The sequence below is a fragment of the Patella vulgata genome, chromosome 2 (assembly GCF_932274485.2).
Source record: "Patella vulgata chromosome 2, xgPatVulg1.2, whole genome shotgun sequence".
Taxonomy (NCBI): Eukaryota; Metazoa; Mollusca; class Gastropoda; family Patellidae; genus Patella; species Patella vulgata.
The window spans coordinates 70,861,683-70,881,378 of record NC_065880.2 but is presented as its reverse complement, the minus strand read 5'-3'; the positions used below and the strand labels follow the sequence as shown (position 1 = coordinate 70,881,378).

The 19,696-nt window shown below is 34.0% G+C and overlaps 1 protein-coding gene across 4 annotated transcripts in view; it reads left to right on the top strand.

Annotated features, from left to right (window-relative positions):
• Positions 1-9,206, top strand: part of LOC126810598 (prolyl 4-hydroxylase subunit alpha-2) — a 30,610-nt gene extending 21,404 nt beyond the window's left edge. For 2 of the 4 annotated variants that reach the window (XM_050535758.1, XM_050535757.1), the window contains exons 7-13: positions 662-835; positions 1,629-1,699; positions 2,265-2,364; positions 3,421-3,474; positions 4,334-4,399; positions 4,748-4,816; positions 5,831-9,206. In XM_050535758.1, coding sequence (XP_050391715.1) covers positions 662-835; positions 1,629-1,699; positions 2,265-2,364; positions 3,421-3,474; positions 4,334-4,399; positions 4,748-4,816; positions 5,831-5,998 — 702 coding nt within the window. In that variant the 3' untranslated portion in view covers positions 5,999-9,206. Of the gene's footprint in view, positions 1-661; positions 836-1,628; positions 1,700-2,264; positions 2,365-3,420; positions 3,487-4,333; positions 4,400-4,747; positions 4,817-5,830 lie in introns of all 4 variants that reach the window. The other 2 variants (XM_050535756.1, XM_050535755.1) reach the window with 1 other exon arrangement.
• Positions 9,207-19,696: the final 10,490 nt, after the last annotated feature.

Genomic DNA, 19,696 nt, shown 5'->3' with positions numbered 1-19,696 from the left:
GATTTTTTTCATAAAATTGAAATGAAATGAGGTTTGACGTCCCAATCTTTTACACAAATCTGTTAAATAATGAAGATGATCATAATCCTTGAGTGGCATTTAGCGATTGAGCACATTTATGGTTTTTTTTGATGAAGATGATCATATACTGTGCAGTGTGAGAATTTATGAAAACTTTATTGGCTAACGCCTTGATTAACACTTGAACCGCCTGATTAGTGAGCAACTGCTATACTCTCTTGGACACCTTTCTTTCCTATTCGATGAAAGAACCATGTTGTTCTGATGTCATTATATTTTTGTCTAGAAATTGCAAAACATTTCTTCAAACCCCTTTCTATTTTGCCTGACTTAACTACATGAACAAAAAATTTCAAAAGTGTCTTGAATGTGTTTGTTTAAAATTCTGAAGAAAATGAATTGTGCAATACAAAAATAATATTAAAAGAAAAAATCAGAAAAATTTGATAGTTTGTATATGCAATATTTAGGCCATATCTTTAGACTTATTTTCTGGAGATTTTTTATACACGTCTACAATTTCAGCATTTGCTTTTTTTATTAGATTTACAGGTACATTGTCGATGCTATTCATGTCTGTCTGTTCTCTGATTCGTGGAGTAGTCTCTCTGTTAACACCAGAATATATCTTTCATTTCAGAAAGTAAAAGATGAAGAAAAGTTAAGCTGTCGATATAAACATAATAACCACCCATTATTATTATTACGACCAGCTAAAGAAGAAGATGTACATTTGGATCCATGGATTGTTATTTATCATGATGCTATGTTAGATGGAGAAATACAAACTATAAAACAAATAGCTACACCAAAAGTAGGTAGTAATTAACATGAAATGATCATTTATTTGACATACATATATACAAACATGGCAAAGATCAATTATTCTTTAAAGTGGAAGGGGGGTTGGATGGTCGAATGGTTAGCGTGTGCGTGTTGGATCATACAATCTTTTATTGAGTCAACTGGCATGGTTTCGATTCCCCAGTTGTACGTGAAAAGGAGTAGGGTCGCCTGTCCAACCTTGTGGGTTTTCTCTGGGTCCTCCGGGTTGCTCCCATTGCTAAAGACCCTACACGCAAGCAAATTATTGAAATAAAATTGAACCATATGTTAGTCCCAAAATGACCTAGTTTGTGTCAAGTGGACCTTGAACCGCATCTCTCTCTCTCTCTCTCTCTCTCTCTCTCTCTCTCTTTCATTGCCTGATAATAATGTGAACATATAACCAGCACTATTCTACACTGCCTGTATGTTCATAGTTCATTGAAAGAGTTAAGTTCTGTACAATTCAAGCAATACTGCATTAAACAGATAAGTCCTCAGTGACAATTTGGAAGTTGATTCCAATGAGAAGCTGGCAAGATATTTGAGAATTAGCCGAATCAGAGGTTATTTTGAATATGAGATTATAGGGTGGCCGGGTAGTATAATGTATGCGCTTAAAATCATAAGGTCTGTCATTGAGTCAATTGGTGTCGTCTCGAGCCCACCCTTGGCAACAAAGTTTATTTGTCCCCCAAATTTATTAGATGGGCTGATATTTATCTAAATGACCTTAGGTTACATGAATTTTAAGAAAAGTTAATACCTATTTATATTTGTAGTTAAACAGAGCCACAGTTCAGAATGCCAAAACTGGTGCCTTAGAAACAGCAAATTACAGAATCAGTAAAAGGTAAAAATATTTGTATTTAAATAATTGAAACATGATGGAGTCATGGTGTTGGTTGAGAAAGTTCCTCTGGATTTTATGGTTGGTAAACACATGAAATAAAGTCACCAATCAATAAAGTCATGTTTTGTTATTAACCCGTTAACTGCGTAGGACGTTATATAATGTCCTGGACAACTGCCACTCACCGTGTGTAGGGCGTAATATAACGCCTTGGAGGTATTTTCCCCAACCTATTCTTCAAACATATTTACCGTTAGTTTGAATATGGTTTCAGACTACTATCATTTTTTTTTTCAGGAATAAAAAGGTCCAAAAATGAAGTTTTTCGTCAAATTAATTACACAATAGGGGGTAGTTAACATTTTAAAAACTACACAGTTAACGGGTTAAGAAATGTACTTAGTAGATATTGCTATAATATATTTTCTCTCTTTTGGTTTAATCTTTGACTAAATCTCCCCATTGGTATTTAAGGCTTATATTTGTATTTTCAGTGTTTGGATAAAAGATGATGATCATGCTGTAGTACGTTGTGTTAATAAAAGGCTTATATTTGTATTTTCAGTGCTTGGTTAAAAGATGATGATCATGAGGTAGTTCATCGTGTTAATAAAAGAATAGAAGCTATAACAGGGTTAACATTAAAAACTGCAGAAGAATTACAGGTGAGTAAGTCTATCGGGGTGCTAGCTGACTGACTACGAGATCTGGGGTTCCATTTTAGTATTGGTCAAGAATGTTCTCCAGTATTTTCTAGGATGTTTCCCCTTTGTCAGTGGTGCAGGACATAGGGCCTGGCAATGATAGTGTCTAGTCGTGTTGTCATGCAGGTAAATGAACCCTTGACATTCAATATTAAGGTAGGCCATTACGCTGCTGTCTGGGCAAAATTTCCCTCAAAGCAAACTGTATGGCATACGCCCGTCTTCATTAGCCCAGTCGGTGCAGCAAGGTAGGATGTTAAACCCCATTTCATTTCATTGTGGGGTGGGTGTCGAAGCAGATACTAACTAAAATAAAGATTTTGGATGTTACAATTACTGCTGGGCTTTATATGAAATGTGAAGAAATGATAATGCTGTTTTATTTGTTCTTGAAGAACTACCTACTGGAACACGCAACTGTATTTCTTTGATAAATCAACTGTTTTCTGTCTAATAATCCGATTGATTTTAAACATGCATTATGTATGAGCTAAATCTGACTAAAGCAGTTCTTTCTTTAGGCCTTAAATGTTACATAAACTATTATTTGGACATTTATTAACATGACAAGACCTATCCTATTTTAAGTAGATTAGAACAGTTCAGCCATTTTATGATTTAATCTAAAAACGGTGAAGCAAGGCTAAGCTTCAAACAACCAGTACAGTGGTTACAATCAGTGCTCACATCTGGTCAAACCTTCAAAGGCTAATATCTTTACTCAGAAGGAAGTAATATGAATGAAATTTTTGATATATTTATTTTACATAATCTATTTTTGAACTATTATTATATCAAGTACATCCAGCTCTTTATTTAAACTTTAAATACTATATCTTTAATATTTTACCTGTATCAAACACATGACACAATTAAATGGATTACAAGTTACTGGCAATGTTTCAACAAGGGTCCTCTCATCTTTATCAATCAAAGACAGAACACATCAGTTTCTTGCCTATTATTGAACCACTCTGATAATTTCTGTATTTAATTATCTTTTTTTTTCTTTTACAGATTGCAAATTATGGTCTTGGAGGACATTATGAACCTCATTTTGATTTTGCCAGGGTAAACAAAAAGGCCGGTCTTCAAATTTCTGTTTTTTTCTAACCAAGATGACAGAAGCTTGATACTAATTCTAGATAATTCTGAGTTTACTTAATTTATCACCTGCATCTATTGGAAGAAAAAAAGAAATTGTCTATAAACAAAATTACCTTACATACTTTGTACTAATTTGGGCAAAAATCAGATTACTAATTTGCTTCTGAAAGCTTAGCATGTTCATACTTATTTAAAAAGAATCTAAATCATATTTATATGTGCTATGCTTCTACAATGTAGAGTCTTTATCTATTATTTAGAAAGCAATTAGAAATAATACTCAATAAATATTACCTTGGCAATTAAAATATTTATTTTCTCAAATGCAGTAAAAAAAATTTAAACTCACTGATTTCTATGAAGACCGTATTTATATATTATTTCTTCTTTTTTGAATTTTTATGTATTTTTTTAAATTCTGTGTCAATTTTATATGTCCGTTACATATTGTAGTCTTTTTCCGGCATCTGACCATAAGTTGTGAACAGTCTACTGGTTAGAGATATTTAGGGATTTTTATCAAATCTACAGAGATTGTTAAATGGCTCATCTGTTCAGAAATTTTCAATCATATTCCACTCAGTTTTCATCTGATTTATTTTCAAATTTATGAAATCTTGTGACTGAAATACAGGTTAAGGTTCTCGATAGAATTTGGTTATAGGAAACCTTGTTAAAATTCAAAATGTTTTATGGCTGATTTCAGAATTGTTTTGAAACACTTTTGATTGTTCATTAGTGTAAAAATGTCATGTTAGTCCTGAAATGACCTGGGTATTGAATATTGGAATGGTTATCAGTTTTCTCTGTTTTTTTCTTATAGAAGGAAGAAAAGGATGCATTTAAATCTCTTGGTACTGGAAATCGAATAGCAACATTCCTCTTTTACGTGAGTTTAATGTAAAATTTTTACCAAAAATAAGCAGTTTTCTTCTCTATCTTCCGTTTATCTGCTAAAATATCGCAAATAAAACTAAATTTCTAGGTTCAAAACTTGAGTCTTGAATCTAACATAACAATACTTTCTGCTGTCTGAAATTATTTCAATAAGTTGTAAATGAAACTATATTTATAGGAAGCACAATGTTCAAAACTTTAATCGGATGTCACAATGCTGTCTGATGTCTGTAATTATTTAAATAAATTGCAATTGAAACTAAATCTCTGTGCAGAACTTGGATCTAACATAACCATGCTTTTTTGCTATTATATAATTTTTATTTATTATAATATTTAGATGTCTGATGTTGAAGCTGGTGGTGCCACTGTATTTCCATATATTGGTGTCAAACTTTTCCCTAAAAAGGTAGAGTGTAATATATGTAAAATTGTTTTGATCCATAAGGGGGGTTGGGTGATCTAGTGTACCTCAGATCAAAGGCTTGTCATTGAGTCAAGTGGTGTGGTTTTTGGTCCAAACTCGTACATGACAAAGAGTAGAGTCACATGTCCAACTGTGTGGGTTTTCTCAAGATCCTCTGGTTTCCTCCCACAGCTAAAGACCCCAACACTCAAGCAAATTATTGAAATAAAATTGAACCATACCATATGTTGTCCCGGCATGACTTAGTTTGAGTTGATCCATAGGTTAGTCAAAGAAGAATATAAGACATTAATCACAAGGTTATGTCTTGAAATCTTGTGTGCATTGTACAGGGAGAAATTACCAATACCAAGTTGGATCTAGCTATCAGATCATAATTTCCTGGCTTCGATTCAATTAGATTAAAAACCAGCCCATCAAAAGTTCTACCAAGCACTTGTAGCTGGCCCTGGCTTGTTTATATCTTATGCAGAGATGATGGATGTTGCAAAATATTCAATTCATTATATATACTGAATGGGATTTATCCATTTGTCAACTAGTATTCCTTTAATGATTCAACTTTCAAAATATTTTAGTTTGCAAGGGATTCCAATTCTCTTGAAGATTCATGGCTTTCTATAGAAACAAACTCATTAAACTTATATTATTATCTGGAGGTCGCAGATTCACTCCCGGTGTTGGCCGAGAAAGTTCATAGTAATTATCCGCCATAGTTTCTCCTTGTCAGTGGTACATGATGGAGGGCCTGATAAGGACAGCTATCTAGTCTTTCGGATGGGAAGAAAAACTGAGGTCCTGAGTACACATTGGTATGCACGTAAAAGATCCTTTGAATTTGATATAAGAGTAAGCCTTACTGATGCTGTCAGGGCAAAAGTTCCTTCATAGTACACTGTATGGCGTATGCCCGTCTTCATTAGTGCAGTCGGAGCAGAACAGTAAGATGTTAAACCCCATTTCAACTCATTTCATTTAAGTTATTATTTATTTTAGGGTGCTGCTGCTTTCTGGTATAATTTATATAAAAGTGGTGAGGGTATCTATAATACACGACATGCGGCCTGTCCCGTCCTAGTTGGTGTTAAATGGGTGTCTAATAAATGGATTCACGAAAGAGGACAGGAATTTTTACGACCCTGTGGTAAAAAATTTGAAGAGTAATCACAATATGCTGTTATTGTTTAAAATAATGCCATATAATGTCATTGAATGAATGTGAAGAAATTATATAAGAAAGTTTGTGAATGAATGAACAAATATGTAAATATTATTGCCTTTATATTTGTAGTGGAGAATCTCTCTCGAACCATTAATAAAAAATAACCACATAATAAAATGCAGGGAACTTATTCACAAAAACTTTGATCTCTTATAACTGATGGGAACATAAAATCGAGGTTTTAATTTGGTAATGAGTGAGTATCGATTTTAATGATGCGTGTGTTGCTGGTTGTGAAATTGTGGTTAAAATGGTACCAGAGATAGTCACCTTGACAGTGATGGAGATTGGCTACCATGACAAATCCATTCTTTATTACACAGTATAAACACATGAATATCATTTAGCTATTTAAAAACTTGAAAAGTTATGGCATAATAAACATAATATGGAACATAATTACTATTATAATTAAAGCAACGTTTTATTGAGTGTTTTCTCAATGTTATCAAGCAAATGATGATGAATAGACTTGTGGTAAGTTATGATAGATTTTAAGAGAATTATTTTTTATGAATAAGGTCCCTGATTAACCATAATTATTTTACTGTTAAAAATCAAAACCAAGAGTTTACATATAATTTAGTTGTCATTCCATGTTTATAAATTGTTTTTATACTAGATCTGTTAAATTTTCTTCCATAAATTTTAATTGTAAATATATAATTTGTATCTGTCTCTTACGGAACTCAAACTGGGTACTAAACTCAAAATAGATTTTTCCTAACATTGTATTTGACAATAAGGAGAGTTTGCGTATAGCCACACCAGTTTAAATTTCTATTCTTCGGGAACACCTATTCAAAATTTGGCCTCGACTTTCTTCAGGACTTAGTTACTCTTCTCAAAAGCTTTTAGTGCTGAAGATTAAATTTTTGAAATTTTAACAAAACATAGGACAAAAGAATTGAGTTTGTTATTTATTGATCAAAACCCCTCCCGAAGAACTCAAAATAAATTTGGTTTGACCTAATGAACGTGTTAAATTGACATGTATCTTCCACTGATTGGACGATTACAATCTTTAGAGATCTGTTATTTGGTTATTATTGGAATCATTGTCCTTATTCCATTATATATGTATGTAACATTTAAGAGAAGTCGGTAGACTATAGAATAACACGCTACTTGACAACAGCAAAAAATCCAACACTTATGTATGTAAATATGTCTAAGCAAATGAGAATCTCATGGGTTAAAAGCCTCCTCTTTCTTTATGGTTGTTGTTTTAAGAATTACATTAGTTACTTTTTGATATGCATTTATTTTTAATAATGAAGATCAAACGATTCTGAATTCAAATAACTATTCAAGGAATAATTTATAGAGATTTTTTTTTGTCAGAGATCCTAAATGTAGGATGGAATTTCCTGATTGAATTGTTTATTTTTCTTACTTATATTTTTTATGTTTTCCGTCCGGGAATAAATTAAATTCAATATTATTCAATAATTTAAGGGTAGTGTTCAAGATTTATTGTCCCACCATTGATTTAGAATGGAAATTTTATTTTTAAAAGTACCAGATAGTTTTGAATAAATATAGAACAGGTTATTTTTATTCCTGGTTTATAAAACTGATTCGGCAATTTAATTGAATTCTCCAATTTTACATGTGTTTTTTTCTCTTTCTCCATATAAAAATTTGTTTAGTCTGTGCTACTCGTTGATATTATAAAGTAACAGTTTATATTTACAATATATATATATGTATCCAAAAATATTAGTACAACCATAAAGCTGCATAATATAAAATAACTCCTAAAAATCCTGATCATATATATTGACATTAAACCCTATTTAGTTTGCAGTATATGGTATACGATATGAGGAAAATATTGTATATATTTGAAGAGTCCACTTAGGGGTAAAGTCTCATTTTGAGTTTGTTTCCCCCCAGAAAACCTGCCGTTTCCAATATCTATACAAATTTCAAATGTTATTTAAGAACATCTGAAATTGATGAATTTTCACTGTTTACATATGAAACCCAGAGATTTTAAATTATTGAATTCTTACTGTTTTAAAATTCATAGAAAAGTAATATTCATTACTTTATCACACATCATCGACCAGGTATATTGTAGAAATGTGTGACTTCCTTTTTAGATACTGTAAACTTGAATTATTGCTGGCTATCCATAATTGGTGAAATGTGCCTTATGTAGGTACTTCAGAATGACCTCATGTTCTTTTCCAAATTTAGGCATTCATTTCATTTCATTTAGGCAATAATTCTATGTTTTTCAGTGCTATATAATCTACATAAATTATGGCTAATTATTTAGTATAATATTGTACTATAACCTTATTCAGTGCTGGTCATGATTTATATATTTATTTTGCTATCATAGTGCTGAAATATTATATAATGATGATTTGTTTAATGTTATGTGTGATGTACGTATGTATGTATGCATTGTTTATTTTGTAATTAATGTCATGTGGAATCTACCTGCCATACTAAACCATTGTCTTTCAATTCATGCCGCTTCTTTTTAATTTGAATTGATTAGTTTCTTAATTTGACAAAAGTAACGGTACTGGTATATAGAATGATGCTAATCTATGGTGCCTCAAAGTCCATCCTGCGATGCAATTTTACTTGCCAAGAATAATGTTCTTTTATTAGAAGTAAATATGTATTTTCTAATCAAAATTTAAGAACAAAAGCTTTCTGAAAACAGGAAATGACAAGAAAGGTATTCTTGTCTTAAATTCTTTAAAAAAAAAAGAGAAAAAATAAAGATTTTTCAAATCCAAATCAAAACAATACAATAACAAATAATTGTTTACTTGGGCCAAAAAAGATTTATCATTTTTTGTAAAAAAAAAAAAAAAGATGAAATAATATAAATGAAAAAAATCTAAGCCATTGAAGGTAAAAAAGGATTTAAGAAATATTAATGTCTTTTCTATTATAATAATTGATGTACTTGTACTATGTAACTGTTTATATAATACATTCATCATACACATGAATTAAAAACCATAGTTTCATAAACAAATCATTTAAAACCATTATGGATTGATGGTGTTACCAGCATTGCTTAAGGTTCTATTTCATTTTAAACCATAATGGATTAATGGTATCTAGCATTGCTTAAGGTTCAATATCATTTAGCGAATAAATGTGAATGTTTAATTGCTATTTAGTTTTCACTCGTTTTTTATTTGTTGATCTTGTATAATGCTAAGGCAGTATTAATTACTACTAAATAGAGAGTCAGAGAGACATGGGGTTAACATCCACTCAACACAAACTAAAACAGAGAATCCCGTATAAGACAAACTCTTATGATATATAGTGCAGGTATTAGATTGGCTGTTCTACAGGACACCCCGCCTCATGACGTCAAATATGCCAAATTTAAAATGTCAGAGAGTCCGGCTATTATCGCCTAGATTTAAAAAGACATGATTTGTACCTGTGTCAGGTTGGATTATATGATTAATTGTAGTTGAATGTGGCAGAAATGTTATGAATAACAATAGTCAATCGTTGTTTTGATGAAACATGTTGTCAAATTTGCTTACTGAGGCCCAATGTGATACCCCTTGAGCTTTGCCAGATGGACCTATATAGCACCATCTCTTAGCTCGAAACTCGGAGGGTTAAGAGGTGAGGTTTCTTACCTAGGAACTATATACATGTCCGACAATGCAACCCATTTTGTAACTTTGAGAGGTTGTCATACTTGGGGCCAGATTAGGGACCCTTAGAGGCCCTTAGCACTTAAATGATTTGCCCCCATGTACTTAAAAAAATAAATAATAATTAACCATAAAATAAATTGTTGGAAAATAGTGTTATTATTAATTGATACAACGCAGGTAATAGTAAGAAAAGAAAAACAAAAACAGTGAAAACAAGAGCATAGCTAACGCTGCATATACGTCCACATTTCTGCTTTGATTGAAGAGAACCAAATATGAAATGGCTGCAATGACTGTAATAAGACAAGAGGCAAAGAAGGCTAGGCTAGACTAAATATTAACAAAAAAGTGGGTGTAACACTGCCCCAAGTGGTCGTGGCATGCACCAACGGTATAAGGAATGAATATGCAAAGTTCCAAGATGATCCATTCAGAATTGCCGCCTGTAGACGATAAATACAAAAATTGGGCGAGGCTCAGGATATGGAACAATATAAATAAATACCACCCTGTTATTGAAATGATTGATATGCAGAATTTGAACAAAATCTGTTAATTATTGCAACCTGTAGAGTATTTACCAAAAATAAAATAAAAGAGAGAGAGAGAGGTTCGACACAAACTAGGTTATTTCGGGACTAATATGTATGTTTCAATTTTATTTCAACAATTCGCTTTAGCAGTGGGAGGACGCGGAGAAAACCCACAAGGTTGGACAAGCGACCCAACTCTTTGTCACGTACAAAAGGGGAATCGACACCACACCAGCTGACTCATTTGCAAAGCCTATGATACAACGTGCACGCGCTAACCATTCGGCCATCCAACCCCCCATCAGTAGGAGCAGACAGTAAGACATTAAACCCCATTTCAATAGTTGATACTAACTACCTAAAAGATTTGCCGTCTCGTTATAGGCATTCGGATGTCATTTCTCCATTTTCACAATATGTTCCTGTTATCTATTCAAATGTATATAAGAAATGTGTATGTAAGAGCTAAATCTGTCAATTGCGGGTCTTCTTTATTTGGGCTATATTTCAAATGTTATATAAATTATTATTTCGACATTTATTAACATAAGCCTTTAAATCTTCCATTGCTGGTCTTTTTTATTTTGGCTTCAAATGTTATAGGCCTATAAACTATTATTTAAACATTTATTAACATGACAAGCCATTTATCAACTCTTTAGAGCATCGGATGGAAGAGATTTAAATGGATTAGAACGCCTGTGAGATTTTGAAAAAAAATAACGATAAAATGGATAGGGCCTAATCGAGACTTAGTACGGTACCGTTGCTACGATAATAAACAGTCTAGGCTACATCTTCCAACACTCATAACGTCGCTCAGAATGAAATAATTTGAACAGAATTTTCAATATATTCATTTTTCATTATTTTGAATTATTAACGACCAACTCTTTATCTAAATCTTGCATAATGTAATGTATCTTTAAAGAAAGTAACTTGGCTAACTAGACACAGGATTGCAATCTGTTTCACAGAGAATTACGAGTCTAGTGATAAATAAATATTCACTGCGGATCAGTGTGCGGTCTAGCAAATATTCACTGCGAATCAGTGTGACAGGATTGATGCAGGGAATATTGTTGGTAAAATAATACACTTTTCTGTTTTCTATAAAGAAAACCAAATGAACGTTGGTATTTTTTCTTTTATGAATGACGTAGGCCTATGGTTATTGCACGCAAGTAACTATTCAGTTAGATACTGCAGTGACGTAACTGGAAGAGACCTGATTTTAATTTAGAAATGCGACTTCTAGAAGTAGAACGTAGACTTTCAGAAGAAAAAACACTGGCATGCTCTATACTGATCCCTAGTCCTTCGAATGTTCCAAAAACCAAGGTCCCGTGTCGGCGACGTATTATCCCAGTCGGTGCACAAAAGTAGGACGTTAAACCCTATTTCATTTTATACTTTGATTAAAATAACTTAAAGCATTTAAAGGGAGACTACTCCATCCGAAAACAAAAGCACTGAATGCAAAATAATATCCCTGGTCACCAAATTTAAGAGCTACGGTAACAATCTGTTTCACAGAGAATTACGAGTCTAGTGATAAATCTCTGTCAAAGATGACTGCCTTAACACGTGCTGTCACAGCACGCGGCGTCAATCATTGGCTGAATGGCGCGTGCATTGTTTACATAAGACGTTACTGCTTCGGAGAAAATGTTGCATTTTAGTCATTTTAATACCTATTTACACTAAATAGGAAATAATTTTTACCTACAAATACGTCAAACGCCTTTATTTATTTTTCCAATACATAAAAAAAATGTTTTAGAATTTAATTTGTCGCAGGAAAAAAGTTAATATTTCTGGCTCATTAAGCCGCATCGATGTCATCCTTATCAGTGATTGTAGCGGCCTAGCAAATATTCACCGCGGATCAGTGTGCTACGGTAATACTAGCAAAGATTAGCTATCTAAGAGGTTAGTATTCTTAATACAGTAGGCCTATTTATGAGTAAACACTGCGGTTACGAGGTAAAATTTATTCGTGCAACTTGATGTCTGTGTTAATTTTATTGAAAACTTTACACCAAACCTTATTCCCAAATTAAGAAAGTATTTTGTTCAATAATCTTGTTATTATTAAAGCAGAATAATTGTCATAATAACACAACTTTATGGATTTATTACGTTCCCCTAATTTAATATTGTTGCTATGATGACATAACGCCTTGTTTATTAACAGTCTTACAATCTCCAAGTCGGTTTGGAATTATATGTCTATATCGATGCAATTAGAGATATTTTATCGACACGATTCCTTGTTTGATTCTACAGACGAAGTACAAGACTGAGGTCCAATTACTACAAATTATAATATATTGTATTATTTTTTTATATTGAGACAACGTGTTATTTGTATTGGAATTAATATGGTTGTAGTTAGTGGTTGTAGGTTAAATAATCAATTTATGTCTATGCCCAAACAAATATTGTTTAAGATCACGGAAAAACTTGTGGATTTCGCGTGTTTCATAGGCCAATGAACGAATGATATACATGTGACTGGAACAACCAAATCAAACTAATGTAACAACATCTACATAATAAGTAATAAGTTTAAGAGGGGGATATTTCCTTATTTCAAACATTTTTATTGACTCATCTTAAACAGGTAAACACAATATCAATATGCATTGCACATCGTCATAACATCACAACAATATTCATAAAATTTAGGTTACCGGTACAATAATTTACATACCTGTAATTAATTAAGAAATAGATAGATATGGTATATCAAGGTTGTGGACCCTCTAGAGACCACAGTTTTTATCCAATTTGGATGAAACTTTAAATATATGTTTTTATCATTAAGATCTTGGTTCCTTTTGATAATTATTAACATTAGTGTTACTTTGCTCTTATTTTTTGAAAAAATTTTCACAAGTTGATTTCCTTTATTTTGTTAATGTAGTATGGTAACGAACTGCTCTTTTCATTTTCTTTGTTTTATTTGTTTTGTTTGAATTTGATTTATCTGTTTAGTTTTTGATTGTTTAATTTTTGTTAATGAAGTTGATTCTTTTAAACTTCGTTTTTATTTTTGAACTCTACTTGGTGTAGGTGTTCATCAGGTAATACCTCGACTGAGTTCAATATTGAGATTAGCCGGTTGATTTGTTGGATATAAACCTTTGAATAATAGCGCCTAACAGGCAGCTGTGTTTAATTATGTTCTCCTGATTTTGATTGTTTCTGTGTGTTTGAAGTATATGTTTGTGATATGCGCTTAGAAACACTTCACGTGTAATGAAGAGCTATATAAATCGAACAATAATAATCATAATAATAATGCGGGCACCGATTAATGCCAGTGACTTCTTTAAGGGCATATGGCTCAATTCTTTGGAACCTTAAAATAAGAGAAAATAGGTTCCAAAGCACATATGAATGCATATAAAGTGATTTATATAAATTATTGTAATTTCTATTCAAAATTATGTTGTGTGAAAAACGAGAACAGTTTATATTGAACGACCATCGTTTACGCCTGCTTAGTTTATTCTACGCGTGTTTTTTTTTTATTAAAGATACTTTATGGGAGATTCGATAACAAGCTGGCAGTTCTCACTATAATAGTTAAAAACTAGATAATGTAAAGGCACTTTGCTGAAAATTTCATTCAAATTAATCCACTATGAACCGAGAACTAAGCGGTTGAAATTTCCGGCTAGCCTTGATCATCATTACTAAAGTCAGTACGATAAACAGCATAGTCTCGATTATCCATTTAATCGTTAAATCGTGAAGGAAAGTTTTGCAGTAAATCGTCTCATAATCCACTAAAGAAAAACCTGCAATAGACAGATTTAGCTTTTTGCATATGTATGTTTAATAGAGACTTTTGGTAAGCAGAATTTTCCCCATCCGTATCGTATACGTGATGCGTTGCGTCAATATAGTTTTAGAGTTTTGGTAGATTTTCGCGCCGCGTACGTGTGAGTAGCTGAGCTGAATTTAGTTCTATTACAACATAATGGCGGTTATCTATCAAGATCACCATCAGTGCTAGTCAAGTGCCTAGCCTACAAATTCCTGGAGGCAGTAAAGTCGCTCGAGAGTCACTGAGCTATTAAACATACAGTATGCAAGAGCTAAATCTGCCTATTGCAGGTCTTTCTTTAGGCCTGAAATGTTATCTAAATTATTAATAAGAATTAACTTATCCAACCACAGACTATCGTACAGACATTAGTAATGATGATCGAGGCTAGGCCGAAAATTCAGTCTAAAATCTCCGTTCAGAGTGGATCAATTTGACTGAAATTTTCAACAAATTCCCTTTAAATTATCTAGTTTTTAACTATTATAGTGAGTACTGCCGGCTCTTTATCTAATCTCCCATAATGTATCTTAAAAATAAAATTCAATGTCGAATCTTATTAAAAAAATTTGGTTTCAACAAGTTCAGAAATTTTATACCCCTTTACCATAGAATCACATCATTTATGGTCCCACCTCCTTAAATTTAGCACGTAGATCAACCAGCATGCAGACCGACAGACAGGACATCTATGGAAATTCCGAGAAAAACTCATCAAAAATTATGATTAAATTCCAGTCTTTATCATGGTTAAGATCACATCACATATACGCCTTAGTGATCTACGATACACACATATTCCTAAAAACGCCATGGCACAACATTTTAGCGTCCAGAAGTAGTAAAAAAGACGATAGAAAGACAATACAGACTTTTGGCAAGCGGAATTTTCCCATCTGTATCACTTATCTGTATCGCACACGTGATACGTTGCGTCAATGTAGTTTTAGAGTTTTGGCAGATTTTCGCGTCGCGTACGTGTACGTCGATCAGCTGAGCTTAGTTCTATTACAGCATGATGACAGATATCTACCAAGATCACCACCAGTGTACGTACTAGTCTAGTAAGTGCCTATTTAGAGCCGACAATTTCTTCGACTTGGACTCGATTGCAATTTTTGGTTTCACTAAGGTATCATTTCAGACAGTTTATACCCCTTTACCACAGAATAAAATCATTTACAGATTTGCAAGGTTCCGCCTCCCTAAATTTAGCACGTAGATCAACCATCATGGTTAAAATCCCATCAAATATACACGTTCGTGTTCTAGAATACACAAAGATTCATAAAAACGCTGATACAACATTTCAGCGTCTAAAAGTAGCAAAAAAGACGGTAAAAGGACACGACAATGTTATACGGCCCTTTTCCGTATGAAAGCTGTTCGATACGTCCTGCCGTAGCCGTGTGCCGTATCACGTATGAAAAATACACACACATTAATGACGTCACACGCAAAATCGATACGGATACGCGAAAAGGGCCTGGAATTTACGCTTGCCAAAGGTCTCTAATGAACCACTCCCACGTATATGACGCTATTGTATGGCGGGATATCGGGTTCAAAATGCACTCTAGAGTAAAAAGCAGAAATTCAACAGTAAAAAGTAGAAAATCTAAAGTAAACGGGGAAATTCTTATCTAAAAGGGTATTTTTATGGTGAAAACCTATAAATTTATGTACTTGGTCTGCAGAGACATCAAGCTTTTCAACTTTCATGGACATAATTTCTACTTTCTACTATCAACTTTTGACTTTCGACTTTCCGCTTTCTACTGTTAACTTTTTACTCTCGACTTTCCACTTCAGATTATCTACTCACGATTTTCTAACGCAGATTTTCTCCAATACTATGGTGGCTGATAGTGGCCATGTAATTTATCGCCATTTTCATAACCCGTCAACACGACATAACGACAGTATTAGTGAGAGCATACGTCAAAGTACTTTTTCATGTTTGTCTGCATGCTGAATGATCTACGTGCTAAATTTAGGGAGGTGGGACCATACAAATCTGTAACTGACGTGATTCTACCATAAAGGGGTATAAACTTTCTGAAATGAGTGAAACCAAAAATTGCTGTCGAGTCTAGGCGAAAAATTACATGGCCACTATCAGCCACCATAGTGTTGGAGAAAATCTGCGTTAGAAAATCGTGAGTAGAAAATCTGAAGTGGAAAGTCGAGACTCATTAAGGGGGGGGGGGGCGGCCTGAACCAGAGAGTGGGCCCTGTGGTGTTCCGCAATCTTGGTTCAGGGAGAAATGAAATGAAATGAAATGGAGTTTAACGTCCTACTTTTCTGCTCCTAACCTGGGCTAATGAAGACGGGCATACGCCATACAGTGTGCTATGAGGGAAATTTTGCCCGGACAGCGGCACTACGGCCTACTCTTATATCGAATTCCAACTGCCAAGGGATCTTTTACGTGCACGCCAATGTGTACACGGGACCTCGGTTTTTCGTCCCATCCGAACGACTAGACAGCTTTCCTTGTCAGCCCCCCCGTCCTGCATCACTGACAAGGGAGAACCACGCCGGAAAATCTGGATGAACTTTCTCGGCCAATGCAGGGAGAGGAGGCGGCATCACAGCAGTGCGCTACATCGATCAAGCTCTCAGACCCCACGTCATACGTCATCGAAACAACGTTTTCCAGCATGACAACGCCCGCCCGTGCCCACACCACCAGAGTTACTCGGGACTTTCTACAACAGAACGGTGTCAACGTCATGTACTGAACTGTAGACGTTCACTTCGATGGCGGCGAGGGGTGAGAATCGGTCCACAGCAAGGTCTACGGCAATGGATGTTCTCTCTGTGAGACATTGGCGCACTGTATCGGTACTGATGGTCTTCCGTGAGTTCCCACTGTCTGACGTGCTGTCTCAGATGCCTGTGTGAAGGGATTCTGCACGTGCTGTCGCACAACAGGGCCGTCTTGTCGCACAACAGGGCCGTCTTGTCGCATTGTGTAACCCTTGGTCTACCAGTTCGGGGCTCAATACCACTACTGTTGTAACATAATAATATGTCCCAATCTTTATTATGGTCAACAAATTGTACTATTTTACAGTATTCCAATTAATTGATGATACAAATTTCATCTTAACACACCAACTTGGAAAAATTCAACTAAATGATTTGAAAAGACTTACGTAAACCTTTTCAAATGTGACTTGGATTTAAAAATATTTTCGAACCCTCTGGACTAGTAAAATAGGATGTAATGGATAATTTACACAACAGGTAGGCCACTTAAACATCTAATACTTAGAATAAGGCTAATATTTATTTACTGGAGCTGTCAAGCCAGCAAGAGTGTTATTGTCCCTTTAAATAAATAGGAACATTTACATACATAGTCATCAAGCAATCTGAACTCCACGTGTTCTCTATGTTGTAAGGCTCAAAATATGGATATGGTAACCACATAAGGGTTCAGGTTTACAAAAGTTTATTAAAAACTATTCAATAAACACCTGAAATTATACAATTTTAATATAAATAACATGTAATAATGTATAATTAATCAAACATATAAAATGAATGCATTTGTATTCATTAAAATAATATATAAAATATTAACAATAAAACTTCTAAATACTATTTTAAATTAATAAATTATATAATATACTTAATCCATAATGTGTATATGTTAAAGTACCTCCTGTTAACTAGTATGAAATATACAGGTATAATCTAATTAACCTGGGGGTCACGGTGGCTAAGTGGGTAAGATAATGGTTCGCTAGCCTGGAGGTTTGGTGTTCGATCCCTGCATTGGCCGAGAAAGTTCGTCCAGATTTTCAAGTGATGCAGGACGGAGGGCCTGACAAGGACAGCTGTCTAGTCATTCGGATGGTACACATTGGCGTGCACATAAAAGATCCCTCGACAGTTGGAATTCGATATAAGAGTAGGCCATAGTGCCGCTGTCTGGACAAAATTTCTCTCATAGCATCGTGTATGGGGTAAGTCTGTTTTCATTAGCCCAGTTTGGGGCAGAACAGTAGGACGTTAAACCCCATTTCATTTTCTAATTAACCTAAATAATACAAAATTCTTACCCAGGAAGGGGTTTATATAATGAACCAGCCAGAGACTCTGGGACAAGGTGAAGTACCTAATGCTCTGTCTGTAATAAAACAGTGAAATACTTTAAATAGTTGAATTATGTATATAATGTAAAGTTTAGAATAAATTAAATTAACTTGACTTTAAATTAAAAATTCCTTAGATACCAACTTTAAACTAAAACCATTTACACAATGTAATATATGTTTAAAACTAATAGTAACACATACCTTTAAACTGCAAGTTTTAAATCTTTGGCTGATACAATACAAACACTAGCACACACACAGTTGATAAAAGAAAACAACTGATTTACTAACAATTAACTTTAAATATAAAACTTAGGTCTATGCTGGATGAAGTCTCCAACCTCACACTACAAGATTCTAATTAAAGTGATTTTACATATCAAAGAACGTTGGGGTCAAAGGTAAAATGAAACATCAGCTGACTGAACTCGAACTCACTGGATAAGCCCTACCTTTAAGAAGAATGTACCGAATAGGACAGTTTAAAGATGCATTGAAGTGTGACATAATATTTAAGATTACATTAGCACTGTGACCATATAAAATATCCAATATCTTTATTGATCCTCCAAATATGAAGAGTATGACAGGACGTACATTGAATATAATAATAGTAATCACATAATATAATATAACAAACAAAAAAAAGTTTAAGAGTTTTAACAATTTATAGATTAGCACTGGCTAACGAATCACATTTATGTACGGAATGATGTCATATCAATCCGTCAAAAATCACGAATATAAATTAATACTGTTTGTTTCCGACGTAATCGTCGATGTTACAGAGAGAGAGCGTTTCACGAGGAATTTATTGTCACTTACATAATCAAGCACAAAGGCGTAAATGGGTGTTTGTCAAGTGTGTGTGGGTGTGTGTGTGGGTGGGTGTGTGGGTGGTGGTGGGGTAATAAACAATGTCAAAATAGAAGGGAAAAACCCCTTGGTATTTCATTTGCGTGCACCTAAATTCGATACTTCACGCTGCTCACGCAAAACTATAGTATAAAATAAATATATCAACTTGTCATGTTTGAAAACAATGTTTTTCATTCTTATACTGCCGTGCGTATGTTGCCATGTTGGTCTAAGATTATGTTCCTTCCCCACCTCGATGGTACAAATTAGTCAGTCTCAAAATAAGAGCTCACGGACGTTGGTCGTAGACTAAATGAATTATTGAGGTAAACAAACATTACAATGCCAAAATAGATGGGAAAATCCCATATACTTAATATATACTCTTCAAAAAAGTAGGGGATATTCCAAATACCTATGCAGGTTGTGATATGATAAATAGTCATGGACACTTGACATGCTTTGAGAGTATGTTCACAAATAAAGAACTTATCGCCCCAACAGAACCACTGAGCTGCACATGCGACACGCAATAGCGCCATACACGTGGGTGGGGTTCATTGTCAAATTTGACACTTCAAGGAAGAGTTGATGAAAACTGCCACGTGCTGGTTTATCCTATCCATGTTTCCTTTCCTATCGATT